The sequence below is a fragment of the Acaromyces ingoldii genome, assembly GCF_003144295.1.
Source record: "Acaromyces ingoldii strain MCA 4198 unplaced genomic scaffold FA10scaffold_3, whole genome shotgun sequence".
Taxonomy (NCBI): Eukaryota; Fungi; Basidiomycota; class Exobasidiomycetes; order Exobasidiales; family Cryptobasidiaceae; genus Acaromyces; species Acaromyces ingoldii.
Genome location: NW_020290249.1, coordinates 1,419,939 through 1,440,940, shown reverse-complemented (window position 1 = coordinate 1,440,940; position 21,002 = coordinate 1,419,939). Strand labels below are relative to the sequence as shown.

Below are 21,002 nucleotides of genomic sequence, written 5' to 3'. Positions count from 1 at the left end.
AAAGGGGACGTGCGCTTTTTTCAACGTCATAACAACAACGCGCAGACACAACAGAACGCCATGGAGGTGACAGAGACTCCGCTTCTGACGAGGACCAACAGCATGGAGAGCTCCACGAGCGCGGCAGACTCGCTGCATTCGCAGCGTGATGCAGATCTCCTAGGTCTGCCGAGGGACCTCGATGGCGCCCCCATTGAGCCCTATCCAACGACTACCCTGACGGACCTCGTTCATACCTTTTTCGCAAATACGCCCCATCTCGACATGGATATACTCGATCGGAAGCTGCGTTCTGCCTCGGACAAGGTTCGACAACGCGTCCGTAGGAAAGGCGAGAAGCAAGGGGACGGACGTGGTGGCGGTAGCAAGACCGCAGGTCGAGAACGACGGCGAGCCGAGATCCGCCGGTTGCGAGAGAAGGTGTCAAAGCGGATAGATTCACTGAGCACGCAATGGGACGACGCCAAGAACGTCAGGCTGCGAGACAAAATCTGTTTCATGGTCGGTGTCATGAACCTGGTCGTCAGCAGTCTCATCTTCGCCTATAAGCCAGCATGGATGCCGCTCAGCTACACGATCCAGACAACGTACTTCTTGCCCCTCCGCGTGTACTCATACACTCGCAAGAAGTGGACCTACTTTCTATTTGATTACTGTGGGTAGATTGGTGTTCTGGAAGCTGCAATCATGAACTGATGTTTGCTCCTCTACTTCTCGCCAGGTTACTTCTCCAAGTGAGCATTTGGAACCTTGGCACTCGGCGAGAACCTCATGCTAATCCTCCCCTATTTTCATTTTTATTTTTTTTGGCCCTCCTCTTCAAAGCGTGCTCAACTTGGCCTATTTATGGCTATTTCCGCAGAGTCAGTTCCTCTTTACGGTCGCCTACTGTGCCGCCCACGGTCCTCTGGCCTTCAGCATCGCGACCTGGCGAAATTCGGCTGTCTTTCACTCGCTCGAGAAAATGTGTTCCCTCTTCATACATCTATACCCGCCAATTGTCTTTACGGCCATCCGACACTTCATGGACAAGAAGGAACGCGAGTCTCGATTCCCAGCGCTGCGGGCTCTACCAAGCCTCGACGGCTGGACTGCATTTACCTTTGTGAGTTTCGAAAACTCCCATGTCTTGCAAGACTGACTGACACGGGTGTACGCCGGCAGAACGTCTCCTTCTACCTGTTCTGGCAACTGTGCTACTTTGTGCTCATTACTAAACGCAAGGCCGACAAGATTGCGTCTGGAGAACGTATCAACAGCTACTCGACCATGGCCAAGGGCAAGGGGCCCGTAGCCAATCTGCTCCAAAAGGTGTCGGTCAACCGGCGAGAGTTTGCTTTCATGCTGCTGCAAATGGCCTACACCATCATCTGCACCCTGCCCGCCCCTCTGCTGTTCTATAATTCCAAGCGGGCTAGCGCCGTGTTCATGTGAGTAGCCGCTTCCTCTCTCTCACATGGCGCATTCCGCTGATCTATGTCGAGATGGACGGCAGCCTCTTCCTTATTCTCCTCTCGGTATGGAATGGCGCGGGTTACTATGTCGAAGTGCTCTTCAAAAAGTCTGCTGAGCTTCAACGTGAGCTGGAGGCGCTCAAACACGAGATCGAGGCTGCTCAAACGGCCGCCGCTTCGGCGTCTGGTGAGAGCGAAGCCGGCGGGACTAGCCATCCGCCCACGGCACCAGGCAGCGAGGCGGGTGACGATGACGAGCAAGACGTCGAAGACGTCGAGACAAGGCATGACGGTTCAATGCGCAAAGACAAGGATGCGTGAAATGGCATTTGGAATGTTAATGAAGATACATTGCGTTGTATTAGACTAAGCGTGAATCGGGGGAGATAGAGAGGCAGAGGTGTCTAGGTCGTCCACAGCCTTGCATCGCCGTCTGCGCCGGCCGTGACGAGCCATGGAAGGCTCGGATGCCATTTGGCGTCGAGAATACCCAGTCCATCCTTGACTTCGTGGCCTCGCAGCACCTTGAGCGGAACAATCAGCGGATTCGTCGCGAGGTCGTTGTAGACAGTGGCGTGCAGTACATGCGCCGCACCATCGTCCGAGACACTCGTGAGGAGTGGCAAGTTCGCGTGAAAGGCAACGGCTCGGAGCGCTCGCGAGTGGTAGCGAAGAATCTTGTATGGGCGCGTGCTCAACTCCAGGTCGAACCAAGCCAGCCTCCGATCGTAGGAGCCCACGACGAGATGGTCGCCCATCGGGTGGATCGAGAGCGAGCTGATCCACTTCAGGCCCGGCTGGAGCGTCCGCATGAGCTTCTGAGCTGCGAGATCGTACACGCGCACGAGACGCTGCGTCGCGACAAAAAGGTGCGGCCGCGAGGGATGGAAAGCAACCTTCTGGACTGCAGAGCCCCGCGAGGCTCGAGTGAATGGCGATTGCGTTCTTTGTTTTGAGAGCTGGTGGATCAGGACGGCCGAGGAGGATGCGTCGGACGCTACTGTTGCAAAGTAGTCGCCCTTGGAATGCCAAGTGACCTGCTTGGGTGTACCCTTGACGCTTACGAGGGCAGCGATGCCGATTCTTCGATCTGCCTCGGTCGGCCGAGACCATTTCGCAGGCGCCTTTGCCTTGTCGCTCGACTCCGATCCCGGCGGTTGGTAGCCCTCCGTAGCGAACTGCATCGAGGCAGAGGAGCTGTTGATGCCCTTGATGGAGCTGCCAAGGCCATTACTGTGCGGCGGCACCACGACCATGACCTTACCCGCGGTGCAGGCCGCAAAGAGAGAAAGAGAACGGTTCGGACACCATTCGACGCTGTACACGGGTGACCGTTCCGCATTGGGAGAGCCAGCGTGGAGATCCCAGACCATGACGCATCTTCCAATTGCCACATCCCATAGGCGAACCCGTCCATCATCTGCGCCCGTGGCAAGCCACTGTCCGCGAGGGTCAAATGCAACGCTGCGGACGCGGAGCCTGTTGGGGTGCTCGAAGGTGACGGAAGAGGTTGTGGGGAACGGACGGAGCTCTTTTGGCGAGGGGAGCTTGGGCAGGAGACTGTCAGGATCGTTGATCTCGAGCCTCTGTCGTCGCATCCTGGGGGCGAGATACAGGTCCAGACATCGCTCGAAGCGTTCGGTGAGGAATTGCTTATAGGCTGGCACCTTGCGAAGCGCATCGAATTTGGCAGGGAGGAAGTTTTGCCTCCGGTCCTCTGGCTCGGCTTCCTTCCATTCCTCTTCCTCTTCTTTGTTGAAAAGGTACTCGGCCGGTGGATTGTACGACTCTGCATGCGATGGAAGCGGCATCTTTGGAGCCGGCATATTCATTGGATGATCGGGCGCTGGTTGATCAGCGTCAGACCAGATGTTGTAGTATTGGGGCTTCGTCGTCGCCGGCGCGCTGGGTGTGATCCGCCCCTGTCGAATCGCCCTGACAATCTTCATGACCTTTTTGTGCTCCCACTTGCTCGGAACAAATCTGCTCTTGGGTTCTGGTCGAGAGGTCAAGGGCATGATCATCTCCTTGCCTGGGCCTGTGAACCACTCTGTCATGGGCTCGTACGGGTCGTAGCTTGCGTCCGGAACCTCTGCATTCTGCAGTCGCCTGATGATATCAAGCTCCTCGTCAGTCAGCTTGACATCCTTGCCCATGAGCTTGTCCTCGGCCGTCGTCCACGAGTCGGGGTCCTCCACTGTGGCCAAGAACTTGTCGAGGGCATCACCCTTTGCTGGGCGCATGACCTTGCGGCCATTGACGTCGTACCCGATGTGAGGCAGGTCATCGTACCACTCCATCGGAACGTTACCGATCCGATTTGGTGCATCTTCTGTGCTGCTGTCGCTGTCGTACCCTGGCTCGATCTCTGGGTAGACCCGCTTGGGCTGGCCAGTGATCTCGCTAACCTTGAAGGTGCCCTGAGCGCTTCCATCTGGGTTACGTCCTTTGAAGAGTTCTGGAGCAGCTTCCGACTTTGTAAGTCCAAGCTTGTTAAGCTTATGTGGGTCCTCGTCCGGCTTGACAGTGGCTCGAGCAACCATTTTGTCGAGAACCTCCTTTTGTTCAGCCTCGTTCATGTCCTGTCCTTCAAGGTCTTTGACAAAGGCTGATGGGTAGTGCGACAGGCAGAAAGGTCAATGACTGGCAAGGTGCGGACCGCTGGAATGATTAACTCACCTTCTTCCTCGTCCTCATCCCAATTGTCGATATCCGAGCTGTTATAACCCTCTTCATCGTCTTCTCCCTCATCGTCATCCTCGTCCTCGTCCTCTTCTTCTTCCTCCTCGCTCTCCTCAGCACCATCTGCGTCGGCCGCGAATGCTTCCAGTCTACCTTGTTCGTCTTCTTCATCTTCGCTCACCCCCAACTCCAGCTCGGGGAAAGGATCTTCGTCGCTGTCCCCATCCTCCCCGTTTGCCTCTTGATCTCCCTCATCGTCATCGCTCGCAAGCTCCAACCCGGCGTCGTCTAGCGCTCCCATGACATCTTCTTCCGCTGCTCCGGGCCTCGCTGTCGCCTTTTCGAGCCGGGGTACAGCCCGAGGGGCTTCCCTCTTTCTCTTTGGCACCGCCGTTCCAGCGGCTCCTTTTGCTCCTGCCATCACTGTCGAGGTCCTGGCTAACGAGAAGCTGCTTCCAAAACCTCGAGAACTTTTTTTTTACACTTTTTTTTGGAGAGACAAAAATTTGGCTTCCTGATCTTCGCGGACCACGTGGACATTTTGTTCGCCGACGACATCGTCTACTTCAGACCTAGTCGATCCCCAAACAACGACAAAGCCAAGGAACGATGGCGAAGAAGAAGAAGGAGCAGCAACTCGAGGCTTGGTGCTGGTACTGCGAGTGAGTCCCCCTTGTCGGGAGTTCCAATCTTTTCTGAGCGCTGACAAGCTTTACTGCAGCCGAGAATTCGAGGATGACAAGGGTGAGCAGCATGGATGGCAAGCGTGTAAAGAGATGAAGCTGACCCAACCTCGAGTCGCTAGTCCTCTTGCAACACCAAAAGGCAAAGCACTACAAATGTCCATACTGCCCTCGACGTCTTCACACGGCTGGAGGCCTGACGGTGCACCTGCACCAGGTCCACAAGGCTGAACCGACAACGTGAGTATGTCCCTCCTCACGCGGATGACCGGGCACTGACCTCACATCTTAGCATCGAGAACGCCCTTCCTGGTCGTGAGTCCTTCGACATGGAGATATATGGAATGGTGGGGGTTCCAGAGGCGGATCTTGCAGAATGGCGAAGCCGCCGAGGTAAGGGCGGCCAAGGATCGAGCTCGGGCGGGGCCGGCGGGCAGCCATCTGCCAAGAGGCCCAAAGTGGAAAACGTTTCCTTGACACCAGAACAGCTCAAGGCACAGCTGGAAGCACATAAGGCTCTTATGAGTGGCCAAGCCCCGCCACCGGGCGTCATTCCTGGTCAGTTTGCAGGTGTTCCACCTCCTGGCTTCCATGGTCCTCCCCCTCCCCTTTCAGGACCTCCGCCTCCCTTCGGACAGGCCCCTCCGCCGGGCCAGTACTACACGGGACCTCCTCCCGGTTTCCCACCTCGCCCACCACCACCTTCAGCTGTAGCAATGCCGCCGCCAGCAGCGCCAGGGGTTGGCTCAGCCTCTCCAGCACCGACGATTAGCCCCCACCAGCAGGCGATCAAGAGCGGGGCAAAGAGTCGGATGGTGTACACAAACACACAGATAAGCCCAGAAGAAAAGCTAGCCTCGACGAGCAAATACGTCTACGTTGATCCTGACGATCCGGCACCCCCTCAGCCTGTCCAATCTGCCCATCAATTGCCTCATATGGTACAGGCGCCCCAGCAACAATGGCAACAACCGCAACAGCCTGTGCCATACTATGGTCCTCCACCAGGTTGGGGTGCACAGAGCCAAAGTCCGCCCGTGGGTTATGCTTCGCCACAGTATCCCCACTATAACGGCTCGGCAAGTCCTTACGCCAGGCCGCCGGCACCGCCCATGCCGCCTCAGGGCATGTCGCCTCCGCCAATCTCTCCAATGTCTCCTCAGGGCGCATACAACAGTCCTCGTCCACCCTATGCCGGCCCGCCCCCTGGATTCAATGCCGCGCCTCCAGGTACCAATTATGCACATGCTCAAGCTTACCCAGCCGTTCCACCTGGGGGAGGTCTACCTTCTGCCAACGCAGATGCAAACACAGCTGAAGCGCTGAGCAAAGCCAATGCCAGCGCCGGCAACAGCGGCGCCATCAGAGAAGTAGATGCTGGGGCCATGGAGCGCGGCGCAAAGAGAGAGAGGGAGGAGGACGAGTCGATTCCTGAACCTGTCGGTGAAACGGAAGCGGAGGCGTCTGCGAACCGCGGATCAAAGCCGGGAAGGGCAAGGGCTGCCGACCTGTTCTGAGTACGCGTTGCCTTTGGCTTTCTCTGGAGTGAAGCGACTTCCTCACCTGAGCTCATACCGAAGCATTTCTTGAAGATCATCCTTACCTGTCTCCTCTATTTCATCCTGTGAGCTCTTTCCTTCTGGTGGAGCTGAACTCATGATCCCTCTCAGAGTCATCACCCTGTACGTACACTGTTTCTCATGGGGGCGCTGAGCTAACCCTAGCAGGCGGCTTCGGCTCAATGCAAGAAAGTCTTGTGGATTCTTTGCGAGGTGAGAGGAATTCCCCTGGTGCAATAGATAAGGCCTCTTTTGCTTCACGAGGGTGCAAGAAGTAAAGTGAATCAAAAAGTAATACCATTGATCGGGTTATGGAAGATGTAGGAAAGGCTGATATGCACATCGGCGTCTGGCAATCAAGACCGACCCGCTGCCCAGTCTTTGCTCCCCTCGTTACGAAAGGTCAAGTCTAGGACTGGATCCGGGAACTTCTGCAATCTCCATGGGTACTTGCTAGGCGCAAGGATAAAGGGGAGACGGAAGAGGGTTCAAACGGATGTCCGTAGTTGAAGAAGAAAAGGAATCGAGAGCGTAGCGGCCCTTTTTCTTCTCTTTCTCCAAAACTTGAAAAACACGTGGACCGAGAAAGTCCTGCTCTCGCAATGTCTGTGTTGGTCTTTTTTCTTCTTCTCTTTATCACCGTGGGCTTCTTTCTGGTGAGTCGGATGCCATCGTCTCTCAGTCTATTTCAATACATGGCTCATCCTTCTAGAACAGCGTTGCGGAACTTGTGCCTCTTGCGTCCTTTTCTTTTCTGACCAGGAGCGTCCACCGAAGCCAATCACGTAGATTGAACCACCTGTCTCTTCAAGAAGATCAAGCGTGGAAACAAAACTTCCCTCCCTCTTGATTTCCGTTGGAGCACAGACATCCCTTTCTCTATCGCCATGGCAGTAGAAGTAATTACTCTTATTAATGAATCAGCGGCACATGCGCTTCTTATGGGGAGTCGCCGGTGGGCTTGGAGCGTGCCATGCCTCTGAAGGAGCGGTGGGGTAAGGATACAAGTAGGGATTGTACATGGGATGGTGCAGCGCAGGAGGAGGAGGGGGCGCTCGTCCATCATCCAGATGAGATGAGGCGGTCTTATCTTCCTTTTGTTTCCTTGATTTGAGTCGAAAGAAGGAGAGCGTCGAATTTGTCGCGCCGACGACGATGACGAGGGAGAGCAGAGTAAAGAGCATGCTCTTCCAGCTGACAACGTCGACGAAACCGTTGACAATTTCCGCGATAGTCTCAGCTGTCACGCGTGCTCTGCCGATCACCGCTGGGTCCCTCGCTGAGCATCTTTGCCAGGCAGCGCAGGCTGACGCGAGTGCAGGCACGGCCGTGTCGGTCCCGCAGCGATTCAAATGGTAGGCTTGGGAGCACCCTTCGACATCAGCCAAGTAGTCCATCTCGTACTCGCGCATCTTGTCGGAAATGTCGTGCCGAAGCGTCAGGACAACCTGCAGGAGGATCCACAGAACACCAAGCAGAAGCGAGGCATTGAAGATGAATTGCGCCATGCTTCAATGTCCTTGTGGTCAGCACCCTCTCTGACTGGGGGCCCGTTGACCACTCGACTCACCCAAGGCACCATTCAGGATCCAGCCAGCCCATCTTTGCATCAGATGACCCCCTTCCTCCGCCAATGATGTAATTGACGTGCAAAGTGTCGCCTACTCTTCTCGCCAGCGATCTCTTTCTCGTTCTTGCCTTTGGAATCCCATCTCTGTGATCGTCTTCTTCTTCCTCATCGTCCTCCTCATCTTCCCATCCATCATGCTGCCGCCTCGCGCCTTTGAGAGGGTTACTAACGCTTCGAGCTTTATTCGCAAATTGTCTTCTTCGATTGACTCTGACGACAGCTCCACCCGACGCCTTCGGTCGCGAAGACGAGGTGCTCGCTTCTGCATCTTTGTGCCCTTCGCTGGTGCTGGCTGCAGCTGCTGTGGTTGGGAGCGGTCTCGCCTGCGACGGTGAGGCATTGTCCATCTCCACATCCGGTCCAGCATGCGTCGGGCTCAAAGGTTGATGAAAGAGGAAAACACCGCCATAGTTCTGCTTGGCTGATGACGCCTCATCGGCTCCACCGAACGTGAAAGCTGGCTTCATCTCTGCATCGTTTGATGAGCCGACGTCGGATTCCCTGCCTCGCTTTCGATCCTCGGAGGAGAGCCAGCTACTGCCTTCATTTGCGCTCGATGTCGAGGGCGCATCGTATGCAAAGTCCATCGGCGACTCGTTGGATCTGTTCATCCTCTTTTGTGCGGGTGTGAACGGCGACCGCTTCGCAAACGCAGTGGCCATCCTCGTCCGTCCCGTCGCTGTCGTCCTGCTCGCTCGCGCTCGAAGGCTGAGGCTGACTTTCGTTTTGAAGGGCGGATCATCAGCCTCGCCCAAAAGAAAGGGACGCGTTCAGACTAGGGACACGTGACTTGAAGCTCAACTCCAACACTTCTTCAGGACCATGCTCGATCCATGTTGATGGCCAAACCACCATGTCGTCGTCCCAGGCCTCGTCATCAGCACAACCAGAATTCACCATCTCGACGCCACCATCGGATGTTGTGTCGAGCCTCTCGTTCAATCCGGACCCCTCGCACGCCACCCAGCTCCTCGCTGCGAGCTGGGATAAGACGGTGAGGTTGTACCATCTGCCCGCCGACTTCCCAGCGACCAGCGACGAGGCCGCCCTGGCTGAAGCATCGAAAGGATGCACCCTCGTGCATACGTTCCAGCATGACGCTCCGGTGTTGGACGTGTGCTGGATCAACGACAAGCTCGCTGCGTCAGGAGGTCTCGATAGACGAGTTCGCCTGCTCGATCTCGAGACGGGCCAGAGCAGTATCTTGGGCAAGCACACCAATGCGGTGAGCCGGATACGATATAGCGAGTCCACAAAGCTGCTCGTTTCCGCATCATGGGACGCCACGTTAAAGGTGTGGGATCCCTTTGCGGCGGCGTCGTCGTCGTCGGGGTCGGGCAGCGAGGCTCTACTCAAGACCCTCAAGCTCCCAGACAAGGTCTTGGCCATGGACATCTCGCCGTCATTCCCGAGTACACAGACCCCCAAAGGCCCCGTCCAGATCAGCGACACAACACCACGGCTCGTCGTGGCCATGGCGGGCCGCCTCGTGCACATCTATGAGCTCTCTCGCTGGCGTGCTGAGCTCGATCAGGGCGCTTCCTCACCAGATGACTCTCCTGCATGGAAACCGGCGCAGAAGCGGGAGAGCTCGCTCAAGTACATGCTCCGCGATGTCCGCACAACCGTCTCAGGACAAGGCTACGCGACGTCGTCCGTCGAAGGGCGAATTGCGCTCGAATTCTTCGACGCCTCAGACGAGGTCCAGGCACAAAAGTATGCCTTCAAGTGTCACCGCCAGGTCGTGGACGGCATCGACACGGTGTACCCCGTCAACGGCATGGCGTTCCACCCAATCCATGGCACATTTGCCTCCATCGGTGCGGACGCCGCCGTGTCCATTTGGGACCCGCTCGCTAAAAAGAGGATCAAGCAGTACGGCCGAGCACCCAGCGCCCTGTCGTGCGGCGCCATTTCGAGCGACGGCGCGTTCCTGGCCGTTGCCAGTGGCTTTGAAAACATCGACGATGCAAACAGCCCCTCTGGCGAAGTTGGCGGACTTGCCAAGGGCGGGCCCGGAAACGTCCAGATTCATATCCGGCCTGCCTTTGACGACTGCAAGCCCAAGCCCAAAGCTTCTTAATGTGTCACTGTCAGTCTCTTGGGAGCCTCAAATTGCAGTTCCATCAGAGAGGGAATGAAAGTTGTACTGTACACGATGAAATAAAATTAGAGGGATTACTCCCATACTCGAATTGTGCCTGCGCGGTCGCCAGCCACAATGCACCTGTACGGGCTCTCGATGATGGCCAGAGCGGTGATCGCGTCCTTGTGGGCTTTGATGGCTGCGCTCGCCTGCTGCTGCGAGAGCAAGGGCGACCTCATCAGCGATGATCCGCCCTGTAGTGTTGAGCCCGACGATGGTATACTGTGCACGTTCCTCGTCGGGCCGGCCTCAGCTTTAGTTGAAGCCGCTTGCCCATCCTGCTGCTGGTGTTGCCTCGTCGCATCTGTCTCTGCTCGTTGGGGTCTGACGCTGACAAATTCGCCCTTTTCGACGCCCAGGCCCAGGCAGACACTTCGGTCGGTCCTTCCCAGATCCCAGAAGCGGATCCGTCGATCTTGGCCCGCACAAATCATGTAGCCTTCTCTCCTCCTCGATGCGCCTCCTCCCGCTTCTGCGCTGTCCTCCTGCGCTAGCCTGCCCGCATCCAACCAGCTCTCTGCGATTTGTCCATTTGCCACCGACGCGGAGGAGGAGGACGAATAGCCTTCTAGGCCGACGAGCATCGCCTTGACAGCGCAGGATGACACTTTCGTCGGCTGCGCCGCCGATCGGACGCCGCTCTGATCCTCTTTCTCGACTTGGCTGCCCTGCCTCTGCTTCTCGTCGAGAGCCAGCTCCTGGAGCTTCACAAGCCGTTCGATGGCCTGCGCCGCATCGCCCAGCCCATTCCTTTGCTGCTCCTTCTCCACCTTGGAGACCGAGGCCGGAGCCTGCTTGGACGGTTTCGAGCTCGAACACTCAAACACCTCGACACGCACTTCCTCCTCGATGTCCCACGTCTCTACGAGGACCTGGCTCCCGCCGCCTTGCTTCTCGGACAAAGAGTCGACCATTTCGTACGCAATCATTACCCACCGGCCTCTTCCCTTGCTCGGATGAGGCCGCACGGCATTGACGCGGACGATGCACCCATCCTTTGCCTGTCCGATCCGCCAGCTCTTGACGAGTAGGCCAAAGCGAAGGTCCCATAGCGCCATGACGCCGCCGAGCGTGCCAACGAGCAGCCAGATGTTGCCCCGATTGGAGCACATGGCCGTAATGGGCCCAAAGTGGGCCGGTTGCCGGAGCGTCTGCAAGACCTGCATGGTGCGGAGGTCGAGGATCGTGAGGCGGGACCGTGTAGTTCCCAAGATCAAGGTAGGGCTCCCGGCTCCTCCTGCCCCACCAGACGGATTCGACGAGGAAGCGGCCGCTTCTGCAGTGGAGACGCCCGGCTTGGAGGAGGACTGCAACAGGCAAGTCACGTACTCTCCTGGATTCGACAACTGGAAGTTGCTCACGAGACGGACTTTGCCATAGCGTGGCATCGAAGATGAGGTGTGGTTGAGCGAGAGATCGACGCGAACAACATGCACGCTGCCGTCCTCGGACGCGCTCGCCGCACAGTGGCTCCCTTCGAGCATGATCAGCGCGGTGATAGCTCCTCCTTGGTTCGCATAGCTAGCTCTGGATCGCGAAGTGACATTCTTCTCGAGTCGAGCCGTGTCCCAGACCTTCAATGAGCCATCTTCTGAGCCAGAGATGAAAAAGGCATTGTCGGGAGAGACGGCAAGTGCAGTGATGGCACCCGTGTGCTCGGTGAAGTAGGCTACAAGCTTGCCATCGGGTCGCCTATTGCTGCTGCCCGGAGCCACGGCCCTGGCGCTCGCCGTCACCGTGCGGGTTCCACCTCGTCGGCGCCCATTGGCGTGGATCTGGGGACCCCAGCCTGGGTGACGATCTCGGAAATTGGCGAGGTAGTGCGCCTCGAGATGGGCACGGATATAGGGGTCATTGCCCTCGTAGGTGCTCGAGAAACTAGGCCCCTCGGGCGCAGCATCATCTGCCTGGCCTTTTGCTCCTCCTCCACGCAGTGCCGATCCCAGTGGTGTCGTCGTTCCTGAGACGTCGGCGCTATGAAGAGCAGCGTTGCCGTCAATCGCCTTGAGTCTTGCCGAGAGCTCCGACATCGTGCCGGTGACCGTGGTCGGGTTGGCAGCAATGGCAGGCAGCGCCTTGCCCACGCCTATTCTCGCCTGACCTGAGGTCGAGCCAGCACCGCCCGCAAGTGGGCTACCAGGGCGCTGATGTTCATGCTGAAGAAGTCTGTGGTGACTGACGTCCTGGGCGTCGATCGCGCCGGGAGTTGAAGGCATGGCCAGGTGGCCCTCACCTGCGACGCTCGGGTCGACCATACGTCGTCTCAATTCCTCTAGAGGGCCGAGAGAGGCAACGTCGCTCGCCACTCGGCTCCCTGCCAGCCTCCTCCTAGCCACGCGGCCGCTGAACGAGCTGTCTGCCGTCTGCGAGCGCATAGAGAGAGACGCGCCGTCGGGGCCTGCCTTCACGGTCGATGCCGGTGCTGAATTCTTCCAGGCTCGAGGTGGGCCAAAGAAAATGGTCAAGGGCGTGACACCGTCGAGCTTCTGCTCAGCCAAGACAGATCGGATCTGTAAACGCGGGAGGGTGCTGTCCTCTTGCAGGGCCGAAGACGATTGCTGGACAGATCCCCTCGTCAAAGAAGACTGCTTGGCCAGCTTTGAGAGGTAGTCTCGCAGCCCGACCAGCTTGATCTCGTCGTCGGCACCAAGACCCAACATTCGGAGCTTGTCGAGGTACCCATCGTCTTCTTCACTCCTCTGGATGGCCGTCTTGGAGACTTCACGACCTTTTCTGCCCGCAAGTAGCCCAACGCCCTCTGCACCAAGTCCGTTGCCCAGGCCTGCGCGACCCTTTGCCTCAGGAGGAGGCTTCCAGAAGCCAGTCGTGTTGACGCGCGCTGCCCACTGCACCGCACCTTCCATGACGGGCCGGCTGAGGGGCGATTTTGCAAATTGGAGCAAGCTCAGCGTGTCCATGCGGTGAATGTCTGCTCGCAGGAGTGGCCTGACTGAGGGGTAGACGACTGCCCAGACGTCAGTCGTGGGTAGCTGTTCAGCCGCGGTGGCGACAACGAGCGCCGAAGCCGTCCGAAGCCAGTGGTTGGGGTGGCAGAGGAAGCCGGCGACAGCGCCCACAACGTCAAAGATCTTTGACTTGGACAAGAGATCCTCGCTCGCGAGCTCCACGAGGCATTGCAAGACGCGCAGGACGACGAACTCCTCTGGATCTGACAGAGCAGGCAGGATGAGCGTGAAGACGTACATCTCCACACTTCTCGGCCCGGCCACCCGCCCGACGCTGACGATGGCGTCGAAAAAGGCTTGCCTCAGCAACCAACTCCGGTCGTTGAGGTAGGTGATCATGTGGCTGAGAACGACATCGTTGGTTGGACCGGAGCCGAAAAAGGAGCAGAGGGGAGCGATGTCGTCGAGGAGGTTGCGCTTGACGGCAACGGATGCATCGGTCAAGAGCGAGGCTACCTGCTCCTGAAAGAAGGATGCTAGGCGTTTCATCTGCAGATCGTAGTTTGCCTCTTCGGGATATTGGCCGCTGAGAAAGTCGTCTGCGTCTGCGATACCTTCATGGTGGACGGCGTCGGCGGCAAACAGGCCTTCAGCGCGCATGGCCGAGGTTATCTGCAGAAACCGATGGCCAGTTTGGACCAGGGTCACCATGCAGGACGCATACATGGCTCGCACCGTGGCCGAATTATCCTTCGACAGGCGGCGCAAGGTGGGCATGATGTACTCGGTAAAGGTGATGGCGTTGGAGGGTGTGATGACATCGACGAGGGCCAAGAGCTGGGTGCAGGTGCGAACAGCCGCAGCTCGTACGATCTCTGACTCGTCGTCGAGCATGCTGACGATGTACGGCAGCACGCGGTCCAGCTTTGCTTCATCGGTAAGCCATCGCGAGGAGAGATGGAGAAGCAGGTCGAAAGCGCGCAGCTTCGTCGACGGCCTCGACACATTACGAAGATTGGCGAGGAGCGGGGACAAGATGAGCAGCGCCGGTCCGTCCTCGTCGATGGGCTCACGGGGCTCTGACAGCGCCTGACTGGGTATGCCAGGAATGCAGAGCTGGACGGGAATGACCTTTCGCATCGCCCAAGTCGAACTGGACCCAAAGCCGTCGGGCGCGTCCAATTCGAGGGCATCCTTATGACCCTGGAGGACGCGAGTGACGACCGCCCACTCTTCGTACAGCCTCTCGATGCGCTCGTCTGCCTCCGTGCGGAGAATGTTGAATGCATCGGCCGTTGTGGTGCCTGCATCCGAAGGCGCCGAGGTCGAGCCGGTCGCCTCTCCTGTATTCGAGGTGTGGTCGGGCGAAACATTTGCCTGAGGAGAGACTCGCTGAAGCGTAATGAGATAACGATGGAGAAACGACTGAAAGCATTCTGGAAAAATGCTGCCCCTTGCCCGCTCGAGGTGCTCGGCGAATGTCAATCTCGAGTCTGGATCGAGGCTGATCATGGACCGGACCATGTCTCTGACTCCTTCGTCGGCGATCTCAGCCAGAGGACCTTCGATGTCGAATTGGCCGGCTCGGTACTTGAAGAGTTGGGTGAGGGTAAAGATGGGCGCGCCGTCGCGCCAGAGCTCCGCAATGACGCAACCAAGCGAAAAGACGTCCATGGCCTCTGTCACTTTGCCCTGGCTCTTTTGACCGAGAACCTCGGCAGCCAGGTCGATTGTGGGCCCTTCCTTCTGGGCAAAGACAGCCTTGGCCTTTTGTCTTTCTCTTGCGGCTGCCGCATCGTCGCTGTAGAAGCGCTCGGGAGCCACGTAGCAGGTCCTCCTGCCTGACGTATCGTAAAAGTAGTTGAAGTCGGAAGGATCGTTGAGCGGTAATGAGGCCGGTTTGAAGGAGGCAGCAAAGTCGGTGACATAGACGGAAAGCGAAGAGGTGACGAGGACGTTTTCGCTCTTCAAATCGCCATGGGGGATCTTTCGCTTCCTGGCTTCTTTCATCGCGGACAGGAGCTGGTAGGTGATCCATTTCTTTTCAATGTTGGTCAGAAAAGGCCTGGTCGATATCCGATCGTAGAGGTTGCTGGCCACCCATTGTCGGATGAGGTAGCCCGCCGTGGCAGTCTCGGTGACACGTTGGTAGGTGAGCACATTGGGGACATCGGCCAATGCCTCTCTCTCGACACGCAACCTTCGAACGAGAGACTGCAATGATATTGAGGGATCAGGTTTCAGGAAGGTCTTGACGATCAGCGGGCCGTACTTGTGCTTTGCGCGGATGGCCTTGAGGAAACGAGATGAGCCGACCCTGTCTCAACTTAAGGTCAGTGCGAGATCGCTTCAGCGCAGCAGCAGTGACACGTTCACTCACCCTCGGTCATACTGCACATCTCCACCGAGCTCTCCGACCAGGTTGTTGACGCCCACGGGAAGCCGAGCCGAAGCCGCAGCCGTCGACGAGGTAGCCCCCATCGTGCCGTCGTGGTCGTCACTGCACGGATCTCGAGAGAGGGACAGAGACAGTCTGGATTGAGTGTTGGTTGGTGCGCAATTCACGTGGGCGCAACCTATTTTTTGAGCGCACGCGCCACCCTGACCTTCCTTCCGCTCTTCTCACCCAAACTCGTGCAGCGATGGCGACGCCGCTCTTTCGAATTGGTGGGCGGGCTCTGGCTGAGCGTCTGACGCCCTTGAGAGGGTCAGCACTACGGTGTCAAGCGAGAACATTTACATCGAGTGGTTCTTCACAAGCAGCACCAAGGGCAAGACTCACCCCTGCTTTTATTGCAGTCGCTGCTACTACTGCCGTGCTCGCAGCTTCGGCCTATGCGGCTCGCCCGCTTCACCTCGAAGCGCCACCGGCATCTGCAAAGGAGCTCCCTACTAGTCTACCCACATCTGGCGGCAAAGAGGTGCGGCTAGATCCCTCGACGAAGCAGCCGTTCCCTACGAAGCTCGAGAAACCAGCCACCTCCCTGCCCTTCTCTTGCGGCGACCTCGTCCTCGTCGGCCTGGGCGTGCGGACCGTCTCCTTTCTCCGGGTGCAGGTCTACGTCGCGGGCCTGTACATCGACGAGCGGGCACTCAAACGGCTCGAGCAGGTGCCAGGCTGGAAAGGCTACCAGAAAGACTGGCTTCTCGATCAAAAGCAGGGACCGAGCGGCGAGCAGCTCGTGGCCGCCCTCGTGGACCAGGGCGTCGCCTGTGTGATCCGCATCGTGCCTGTCAGGTCGACGGACTTTGCCCACCTCCGCGATGGCTTTACGCGCTCGATCCAGGCGCGAGCAAAGCAGGCGCGCAAGGCCAAGGCGCTCAGCGACGTCGCAGAGCAGTCGCTCTCCACCTCGCTGCAGGCGCTCAAGGACGCCTTTCCCCGCGCGTCGCTTCCCAAGGGACAGGCACTCGACCTCGTCTTTGCTCCTCAGTCATCTGCAGTGTCGAAGCTGCTACCAGGAAGCATCGCAGGTGTCTCGCTCACCCTCGAGCAAGAGGGCAAGATCCTCGGCACTGTTCATGCTCCTGGTGGCAGCGAAGAAGAGAAAAAGTTTAGCGTCGCACGGCAGCTCATGCTGGCTTACCTGGCCGACAAGGACGAGATCTCAAGGCCCTTCAAGCAGTCGGTAGCCGAAGGTTTCGAGAGCTATGTCAACTTGGCTTGAAAGACGCAATTCATAATTCTTGCCCCGTCAGCTTCAGCAGGCCTTGTAAATCGCTGAAGCATGGCTACAAGAGCATGCCTTCCAAGAAGCCTGATGAACTCTATATATATTCGTCATGAAGTGATGGTGTATGAGGTATGTAAAATGGGTAACTTGAATGTCCTTTAAGGGAAAAGAAGCCTGTCTATGAGCTTGTTCAGCTCGCTCATCAGTGAAATAAGCTGCCGCCCTTATTGTGTGGCAGGCTTCGTGTTGAGAATCTTCTTGGGTCCCCTCTGTAGGAAGAACGTAAGTCAGCAAAACGCCTCTCAACAGCAGGAGAGTGAACGCACCGAAAAGGCGACCAGGAAAGCAAAGACCATAACGAGGCTGAATGTCGCCCAGGCGCTGGCCCATGTCACCGCCTCGACGCTCGCCTGCTGCACCCTCTGCTTGACCACCGCAGGCCGGTATCGGGCAGAGTACGAGACTGGGTAGTAGTCGGTCCCCCTCTTGCCCTTCTTTCTTCTGGCAGGATCCAGGTCGAGCATCTCAAAGGCCTCGTCCGAGGAAGAGGCGCCACCTTCCCCTTCCTTTGTCTTTTCCTTGGACCTGACAGCCTGAGGCGAGACCGGCCTGCTCAGCGTCCGTCGTCGATAGCGTACACTCGACATGGCCAGTGCCCGCGCTGTTGCCTCACTCTCGACCGAGTCGTCGAAGGACGACTTGCCCGAGGGGAACGGAGCGAGGAGGCGGCCGTCCTCGTCAGTAAGCCCCATGGCGTAGGCCTTTGCCGGCGTCAATTGACCTGCGACGAGTCGAGCCTGGAGTGCAGCCACGCGCTTCTCCCTCAGCAGCGCCTGGGTTTGTAATCGCTCAGCCACAGCCTCGCTTGACTCAATCTGGCGGGGCTGTTCCCTGGCCTTGCCTTTGTCAGACTTTGGCTTGGTCTTGGTGGCGCCCACCCATCCAAGGAGCATGCTTCTTTTACGGTTGCCCAACGTCGAGTCTTGCCTCGGCATCAGGCCCAACCTCCTTGCCTCGCTCTCGGTGATCGGTCGCCCAAAGTCGTCGTCGTCGGCCCAGTGCAGGGGTGCCTTTCGCGTGGCGCTCTCCAACTCGTCGTACGACTCGCCGGTCGTCTCCTTCTGGTCGCGAAGGCCGCCCCGATAGACGATGCTCTCTTCGGGATCGAGCCAGTCGCCATCGGCCAGGTGTACCAGAGCCGAGGTCTCTTCTTCTTCGCCGCTTTGGCCGATGCCTTCGGTGTAAGGGGCAGCGGCAATGCGCTGCAGCTGCTGATGCTTGACTGGTGACGCCCACCTGCTCCTGCTCACAACTGTCTCACCGCTGCTGACAGACCACTTGAGATCGGCAATGTCCGACTCAGGCTCGCTGGCCGCTCGCAAGCTGCTGGCGCTCCTTTGCGGCCGCAAGCGTCGGTGATCGGGGTTGTTAAGATCTGAGAGGTGCAAAGGTCCTCCATCAACGTGGTCGTCGTTACGAGATCTGTCCACTTGGCCGGCCAGCTGCTCTTCATTCCAAGCGAACAAGTCGCGATCGGCATCTGCGATCCCGACCAGTTCACTCTGCAACGATCGTCGACCCTGCCAAGGCACGATGCTCGAAACGTTGGACAGCGAGTCCAGATCTGGCTCACGACGGTGACCGTAGCTGTCTAGTTGGCTATCCATGCTGAAATCACGCGCGGGGAGATTGCCCTTGGGTGGAGTCGACGCCACAGGGCCACGGTTGTCGAAAAGCTGGCGATTCAAAGCGAAGCTGGCGTCCGACGAGACTCGCCGGACGACGGATGCTTGCTTTCGATTGAGCCGCCGGACTGGGAAGCGCAGAGTGTCGCTCTGCGAGGGGCTCGCCTCCAGGTCGACCCAGCCGTTCTCTTCGTCGTGTTTGCGCCGTGCCGCGAGGTCTTCCGTGCTGGGCGTGATGAGGATCCGTGGCCTCAACATGCGGTGACGCTGACCTCGCGACTGCGTCGGCGAGCTGCGGCCGCTGCTCGGCGGGTCCGACTCTTCTTCGTCGATATTCTGACGGAGCGCATCGCGGATTGTTCGACGGCCCTCAATGATGTAGCGATTGCCCGGTGCTCTCCTTTTTGCCCTCCTCGCGGCCGTGGCTGGACTAGCGCTGGCCGTCGACGACATGGGGCTCATTTGCAAGGGGCTGCCGCCGCCGAGTCCAGAGCTAAAGCTGCGGCTGATCGATGCAGGGCGGAACGATTGATCGGCTCCATTTGCAGTCTCAACGGCCTCGTAGGCGTCTCGGATCCTCTCGCCCTCCTCGATGGCCCTGCCGATGCGACCGTCCATCTCAGTGCCGGCAATGGTCAGCGATGCGTTTGTCTCTTCGAGTTCTTGGATCTTGGACAGGAGCTGAGCAACCAGAGCCCTTTCGCCCTCGCTGTGGGGTCTTGCGGCGAGGGATGCAGCAGCCTCGAGGGTACTTGTCATTGACGATTGGCTTCGAATCGAGCGCGCGTCCGCTCCCTTGCTATCCTCGAGCGAGTGCACCGAGTGTCCGTCTTGATCGCGGTCTGCCGTCGTACTGCGACCACCACGGGAGGACGGCGTGCCGTCGTCAGACGAGGGCCAGATGGCCATGGAGCCTTTGCGAGTCCATGCCTTTTTCTCCTTGGGCGGTGTGATCCTGGGACCGTCTTCCTGTCCGGCATGCTCCAGCTCCAGCTCAACATTGCGTTCGGTGGCCGCCTCGAGCTCGCCCTTGAGGCCTTCGATTTCTCGCGTGAGTTTCTTGAGCCTGCGCCCACCTTGCTTCTTGGCATCCTCGGCCTCCGTTTGGAGCTGGGCGAGCTGGTCGAGCAAGGCATCGTTCTGCTTGCTCAGCGTCTCGAGCTGCCGCTGTGCCTCTTCGTTGGCTTGCGCCTGGACCCGGGCCAGGTTGTCGTAGCTCTGCTCCCTCGACACGCCAGCACGAGAGACCGAGGGCGAAGGTGGGCCTGACGGCACAAAGTACTCGCTCCTATTTGAGGGCCATTTTGACGGTCCGTCGTCTGAGTGCCAGTAGCCGGGCAGCGCAGAGGCAGCCGAGGGAGACTGAGACTGCTGTTGAAAGAGGTTGTTCATGGGCGTTCGCGAGGAGCTAACGCTGGAGGAAGGCGAGTGATGAAGCCGTGATTGCTGTTGCCGAGGTGCTGTTGGGCTGACAAAGGGATCGGACGGCTGCGCTACACTGTGAGCAAAATAGTCACCGTCGAGCCGAGGCGTCGGGCGAGGTGTCTCGTCGTCAAAATGACCGTGACTCGGGTCATCGGCAATGTGAATGTCCGACGTGGGCGGCGAGTTGGCAGGACCCTCGCCGGCGGGCAGCATGTTGCTCAGGCTGGCCGAGGTCGAGAGGCGCGTGAGGATACCCTCGTGCTTGCTGCGCAGGCTCATGTTCTTCTCCAACAGGGCCTTGCCAATGGCGGCGGCGATGCCCAAGTCGCGCTCGCGGGCCTTGATGACCTTGTTGGCTTCGACGAGCAGCGCCTCGAGCTCTTCTCGGGGCAAGCCGCCGACCCAATCGCGATCGAGAGATTTCTCTGACCCGTCTTCCGAGTAGTCCAATGATGGCGGCCGCTCCAGGTTGCTCTGGTCTTCGTACGATGGCAATGCTGCCTTCACCCGCTCGTGCTCGTCTTCCGTATTGGGCGTCGAGCGGCGCCTGTCCTTTCCAACGCCGTGCGCTGACAAGGGAGCAGAAGAAGCAGAGTCGACAAAGAGCGACTCGAGCCTCTCTGCGCCGGGGCTCAAGGTCCGACTTCTGTTGGCACTTCCATGGCCCTCTGGCGCGCGACGTGACCTCTCCAGAGCGGCAGTGAGGTGCTGGGGAAGATCGAGACCGAGGTCCTGCTCATACTTGATGGCGCATGACGCCGCCGCCGACGACGAAGATGATGGCGGCGACGCTGCCGAGGCCGAGCTGCTGTGTCGGCTGCCGTTGATGATGTCCGGTGGCGGCATCAGCTCCTCTCCTGGTCTCTCAGCGACATCGCCAGCGGGGGTCCCTTCGGCTGGCCTTCGTCGAGACGGGTTGGCGCTTGACCGTCTCGGCCCAGGCGGTCGAGGCCTGTGCGCAGCAACGCTAGCCGTGTCCGAGAGCATGGTCCCCCTCGTCGAACGCAGGACACGTCCGAAAGAGATCCGTGATCTGTCTGAAAAATTGATGTGCTGGTGGGAGGCTTTTCTAGCGCGTGGTACCGGACAGGGGCTCGTGGAGCAGGTGCTGAGTCGATCGACGAGGAGGGAAGCAGCACGACTGTGGTCTTGAGATGA

General features: G+C 58.6%; 8 protein-coding genes across 8 annotated transcripts; 4 read left to right on the top strand and 4 right to left on the bottom strand.

Moving 5' to 3' along the window:
• Positions 1–28: 28 nt before the first annotated feature.
• FA10DRAFT_251883 (hypothetical protein) lies at positions 29–1,809 on the top strand. Its single transcript, XM_025519626.1, has 5 exons — positions 29–655; positions 722–734; positions 826–1,105; positions 1,165–1,430; positions 1,496–1,809. The coding sequence occupies exons 1-5, from the start codon at positions 61–63 to the stop codon at positions 1,773–1,775; spliced, it is 1,434 nt and encodes a 477-aa protein (XP_025377596.1). The 5' UTR covers positions 29–60; the 3' UTR covers positions 1,776–1,809.
• Positions 1,810–1,841: 32 nt separating this feature from the next.
• FA10DRAFT_112318 (ribosome biogenesis protein ERB1) lies at positions 1,842–4,785 on the bottom strand. Its single transcript, XM_025517874.1, has 2 exons — positions 4,134–4,785; positions 1,842–4,062 (listed from the first exon to the last, which is right to left on the bottom strand). Exons 1-2 carry the CDS (start codon positions 4,555–4,557, stop codon positions 1,859–1,861), a joined length of 2,628 nt encoding a protein of 875 aa, XP_025377595.1. The 5' UTR covers positions 4,558–4,785; the 3' UTR covers positions 1,842–1,858.
• Positions 4,695–6,448, top strand: FA10DRAFT_266881 (hypothetical protein). Its single transcript, XM_025521687.1, has 4 exons — positions 4,695–4,798; positions 4,858–4,880; positions 4,942–5,059; positions 5,112–6,448. The coding sequence occupies exons 1-4, from the start codon at positions 4,746–4,748 to the stop codon at positions 6,334–6,336; spliced, it is 1,419 nt and encodes a 472-aa protein (XP_025377594.1). The 5' UTR covers positions 4,695–4,745; the 3' UTR covers positions 6,337–6,448.
• An 823-nt stretch (positions 6,449–7,271) lies between these two features.
• On the bottom strand, positions 7,272–8,734 carry FA10DRAFT_241157 (hypothetical protein). The gene is made up of 2 exons (XM_025519235.1): positions 7,949–8,734; positions 7,272–7,887 (listed from the first exon to the last, which is right to left on the bottom strand). Exons 1-2 carry the CDS (start codon positions 8,668–8,670, stop codon positions 7,299–7,301), a joined length of 1,311 nt encoding a protein of 436 aa, XP_025377593.1. The 5' UTR covers positions 8,671–8,734; the 3' UTR covers positions 7,272–7,298.
• An 83-nt stretch (positions 8,735–8,817) lies between these two features.
• Positions 8,818–10,187, top strand: FA10DRAFT_266878 (WD40 repeat-like protein). Its single transcript, XM_025521686.1, has one exon. It carries the CDS (start codon positions 8,862–8,864, stop codon positions 10,089–10,091), a length of 1,230 nt encoding a protein of 409 aa, XP_025377592.1. The 5' UTR covers positions 8,818–8,861; the 3' UTR covers positions 10,092–10,187.
• Positions 10,090–15,578, bottom strand: FA10DRAFT_251871 (hypothetical protein). The gene is made up of 2 exons (XM_025519625.1): positions 15,441–15,578; positions 10,090–15,377 (listed from the first exon to the last, which is right to left on the bottom strand). The coding sequence occupies exons 1-2, from the start codon at positions 15,539–15,541 to the stop codon at positions 10,187–10,189; spliced, it is 5,292 nt and encodes a 1,763-aa protein (XP_025377591.1). The 5' UTR covers positions 15,542–15,578; the 3' UTR covers positions 10,090–10,186.
• Positions 15,579–15,680: 102 nt separating this feature from the next.
• FA10DRAFT_266876 (hypothetical protein) lies at positions 15,681–16,860 on the top strand. Its single transcript, XM_025521685.1, has one exon. It carries the CDS (start codon positions 15,703–15,705, stop codon positions 16,726–16,728), a length of 1,026 nt encoding a protein of 341 aa, XP_025377590.1. The 5' UTR covers positions 15,681–15,702; the 3' UTR covers positions 16,729–16,860.
• Positions 16,861–16,958: 98 nt separating this feature from the next.
• On the bottom strand, positions 16,959–20,831 carry FA10DRAFT_286102 (hypothetical protein; the record flags this gene model as incomplete). Its single annotated transcript, XM_025524051.1, has 2 exons — positions 16,959–17,003; positions 17,061–20,831. 2 exons carry the CDS (start codon positions 20,829–20,831, stop codon positions 16,959–16,961), a joined length of 3,816 nt encoding a protein of 1,271 aa, XP_025377589.1.
• Positions 20,832–21,002: the final 171 nt, after the last annotated feature.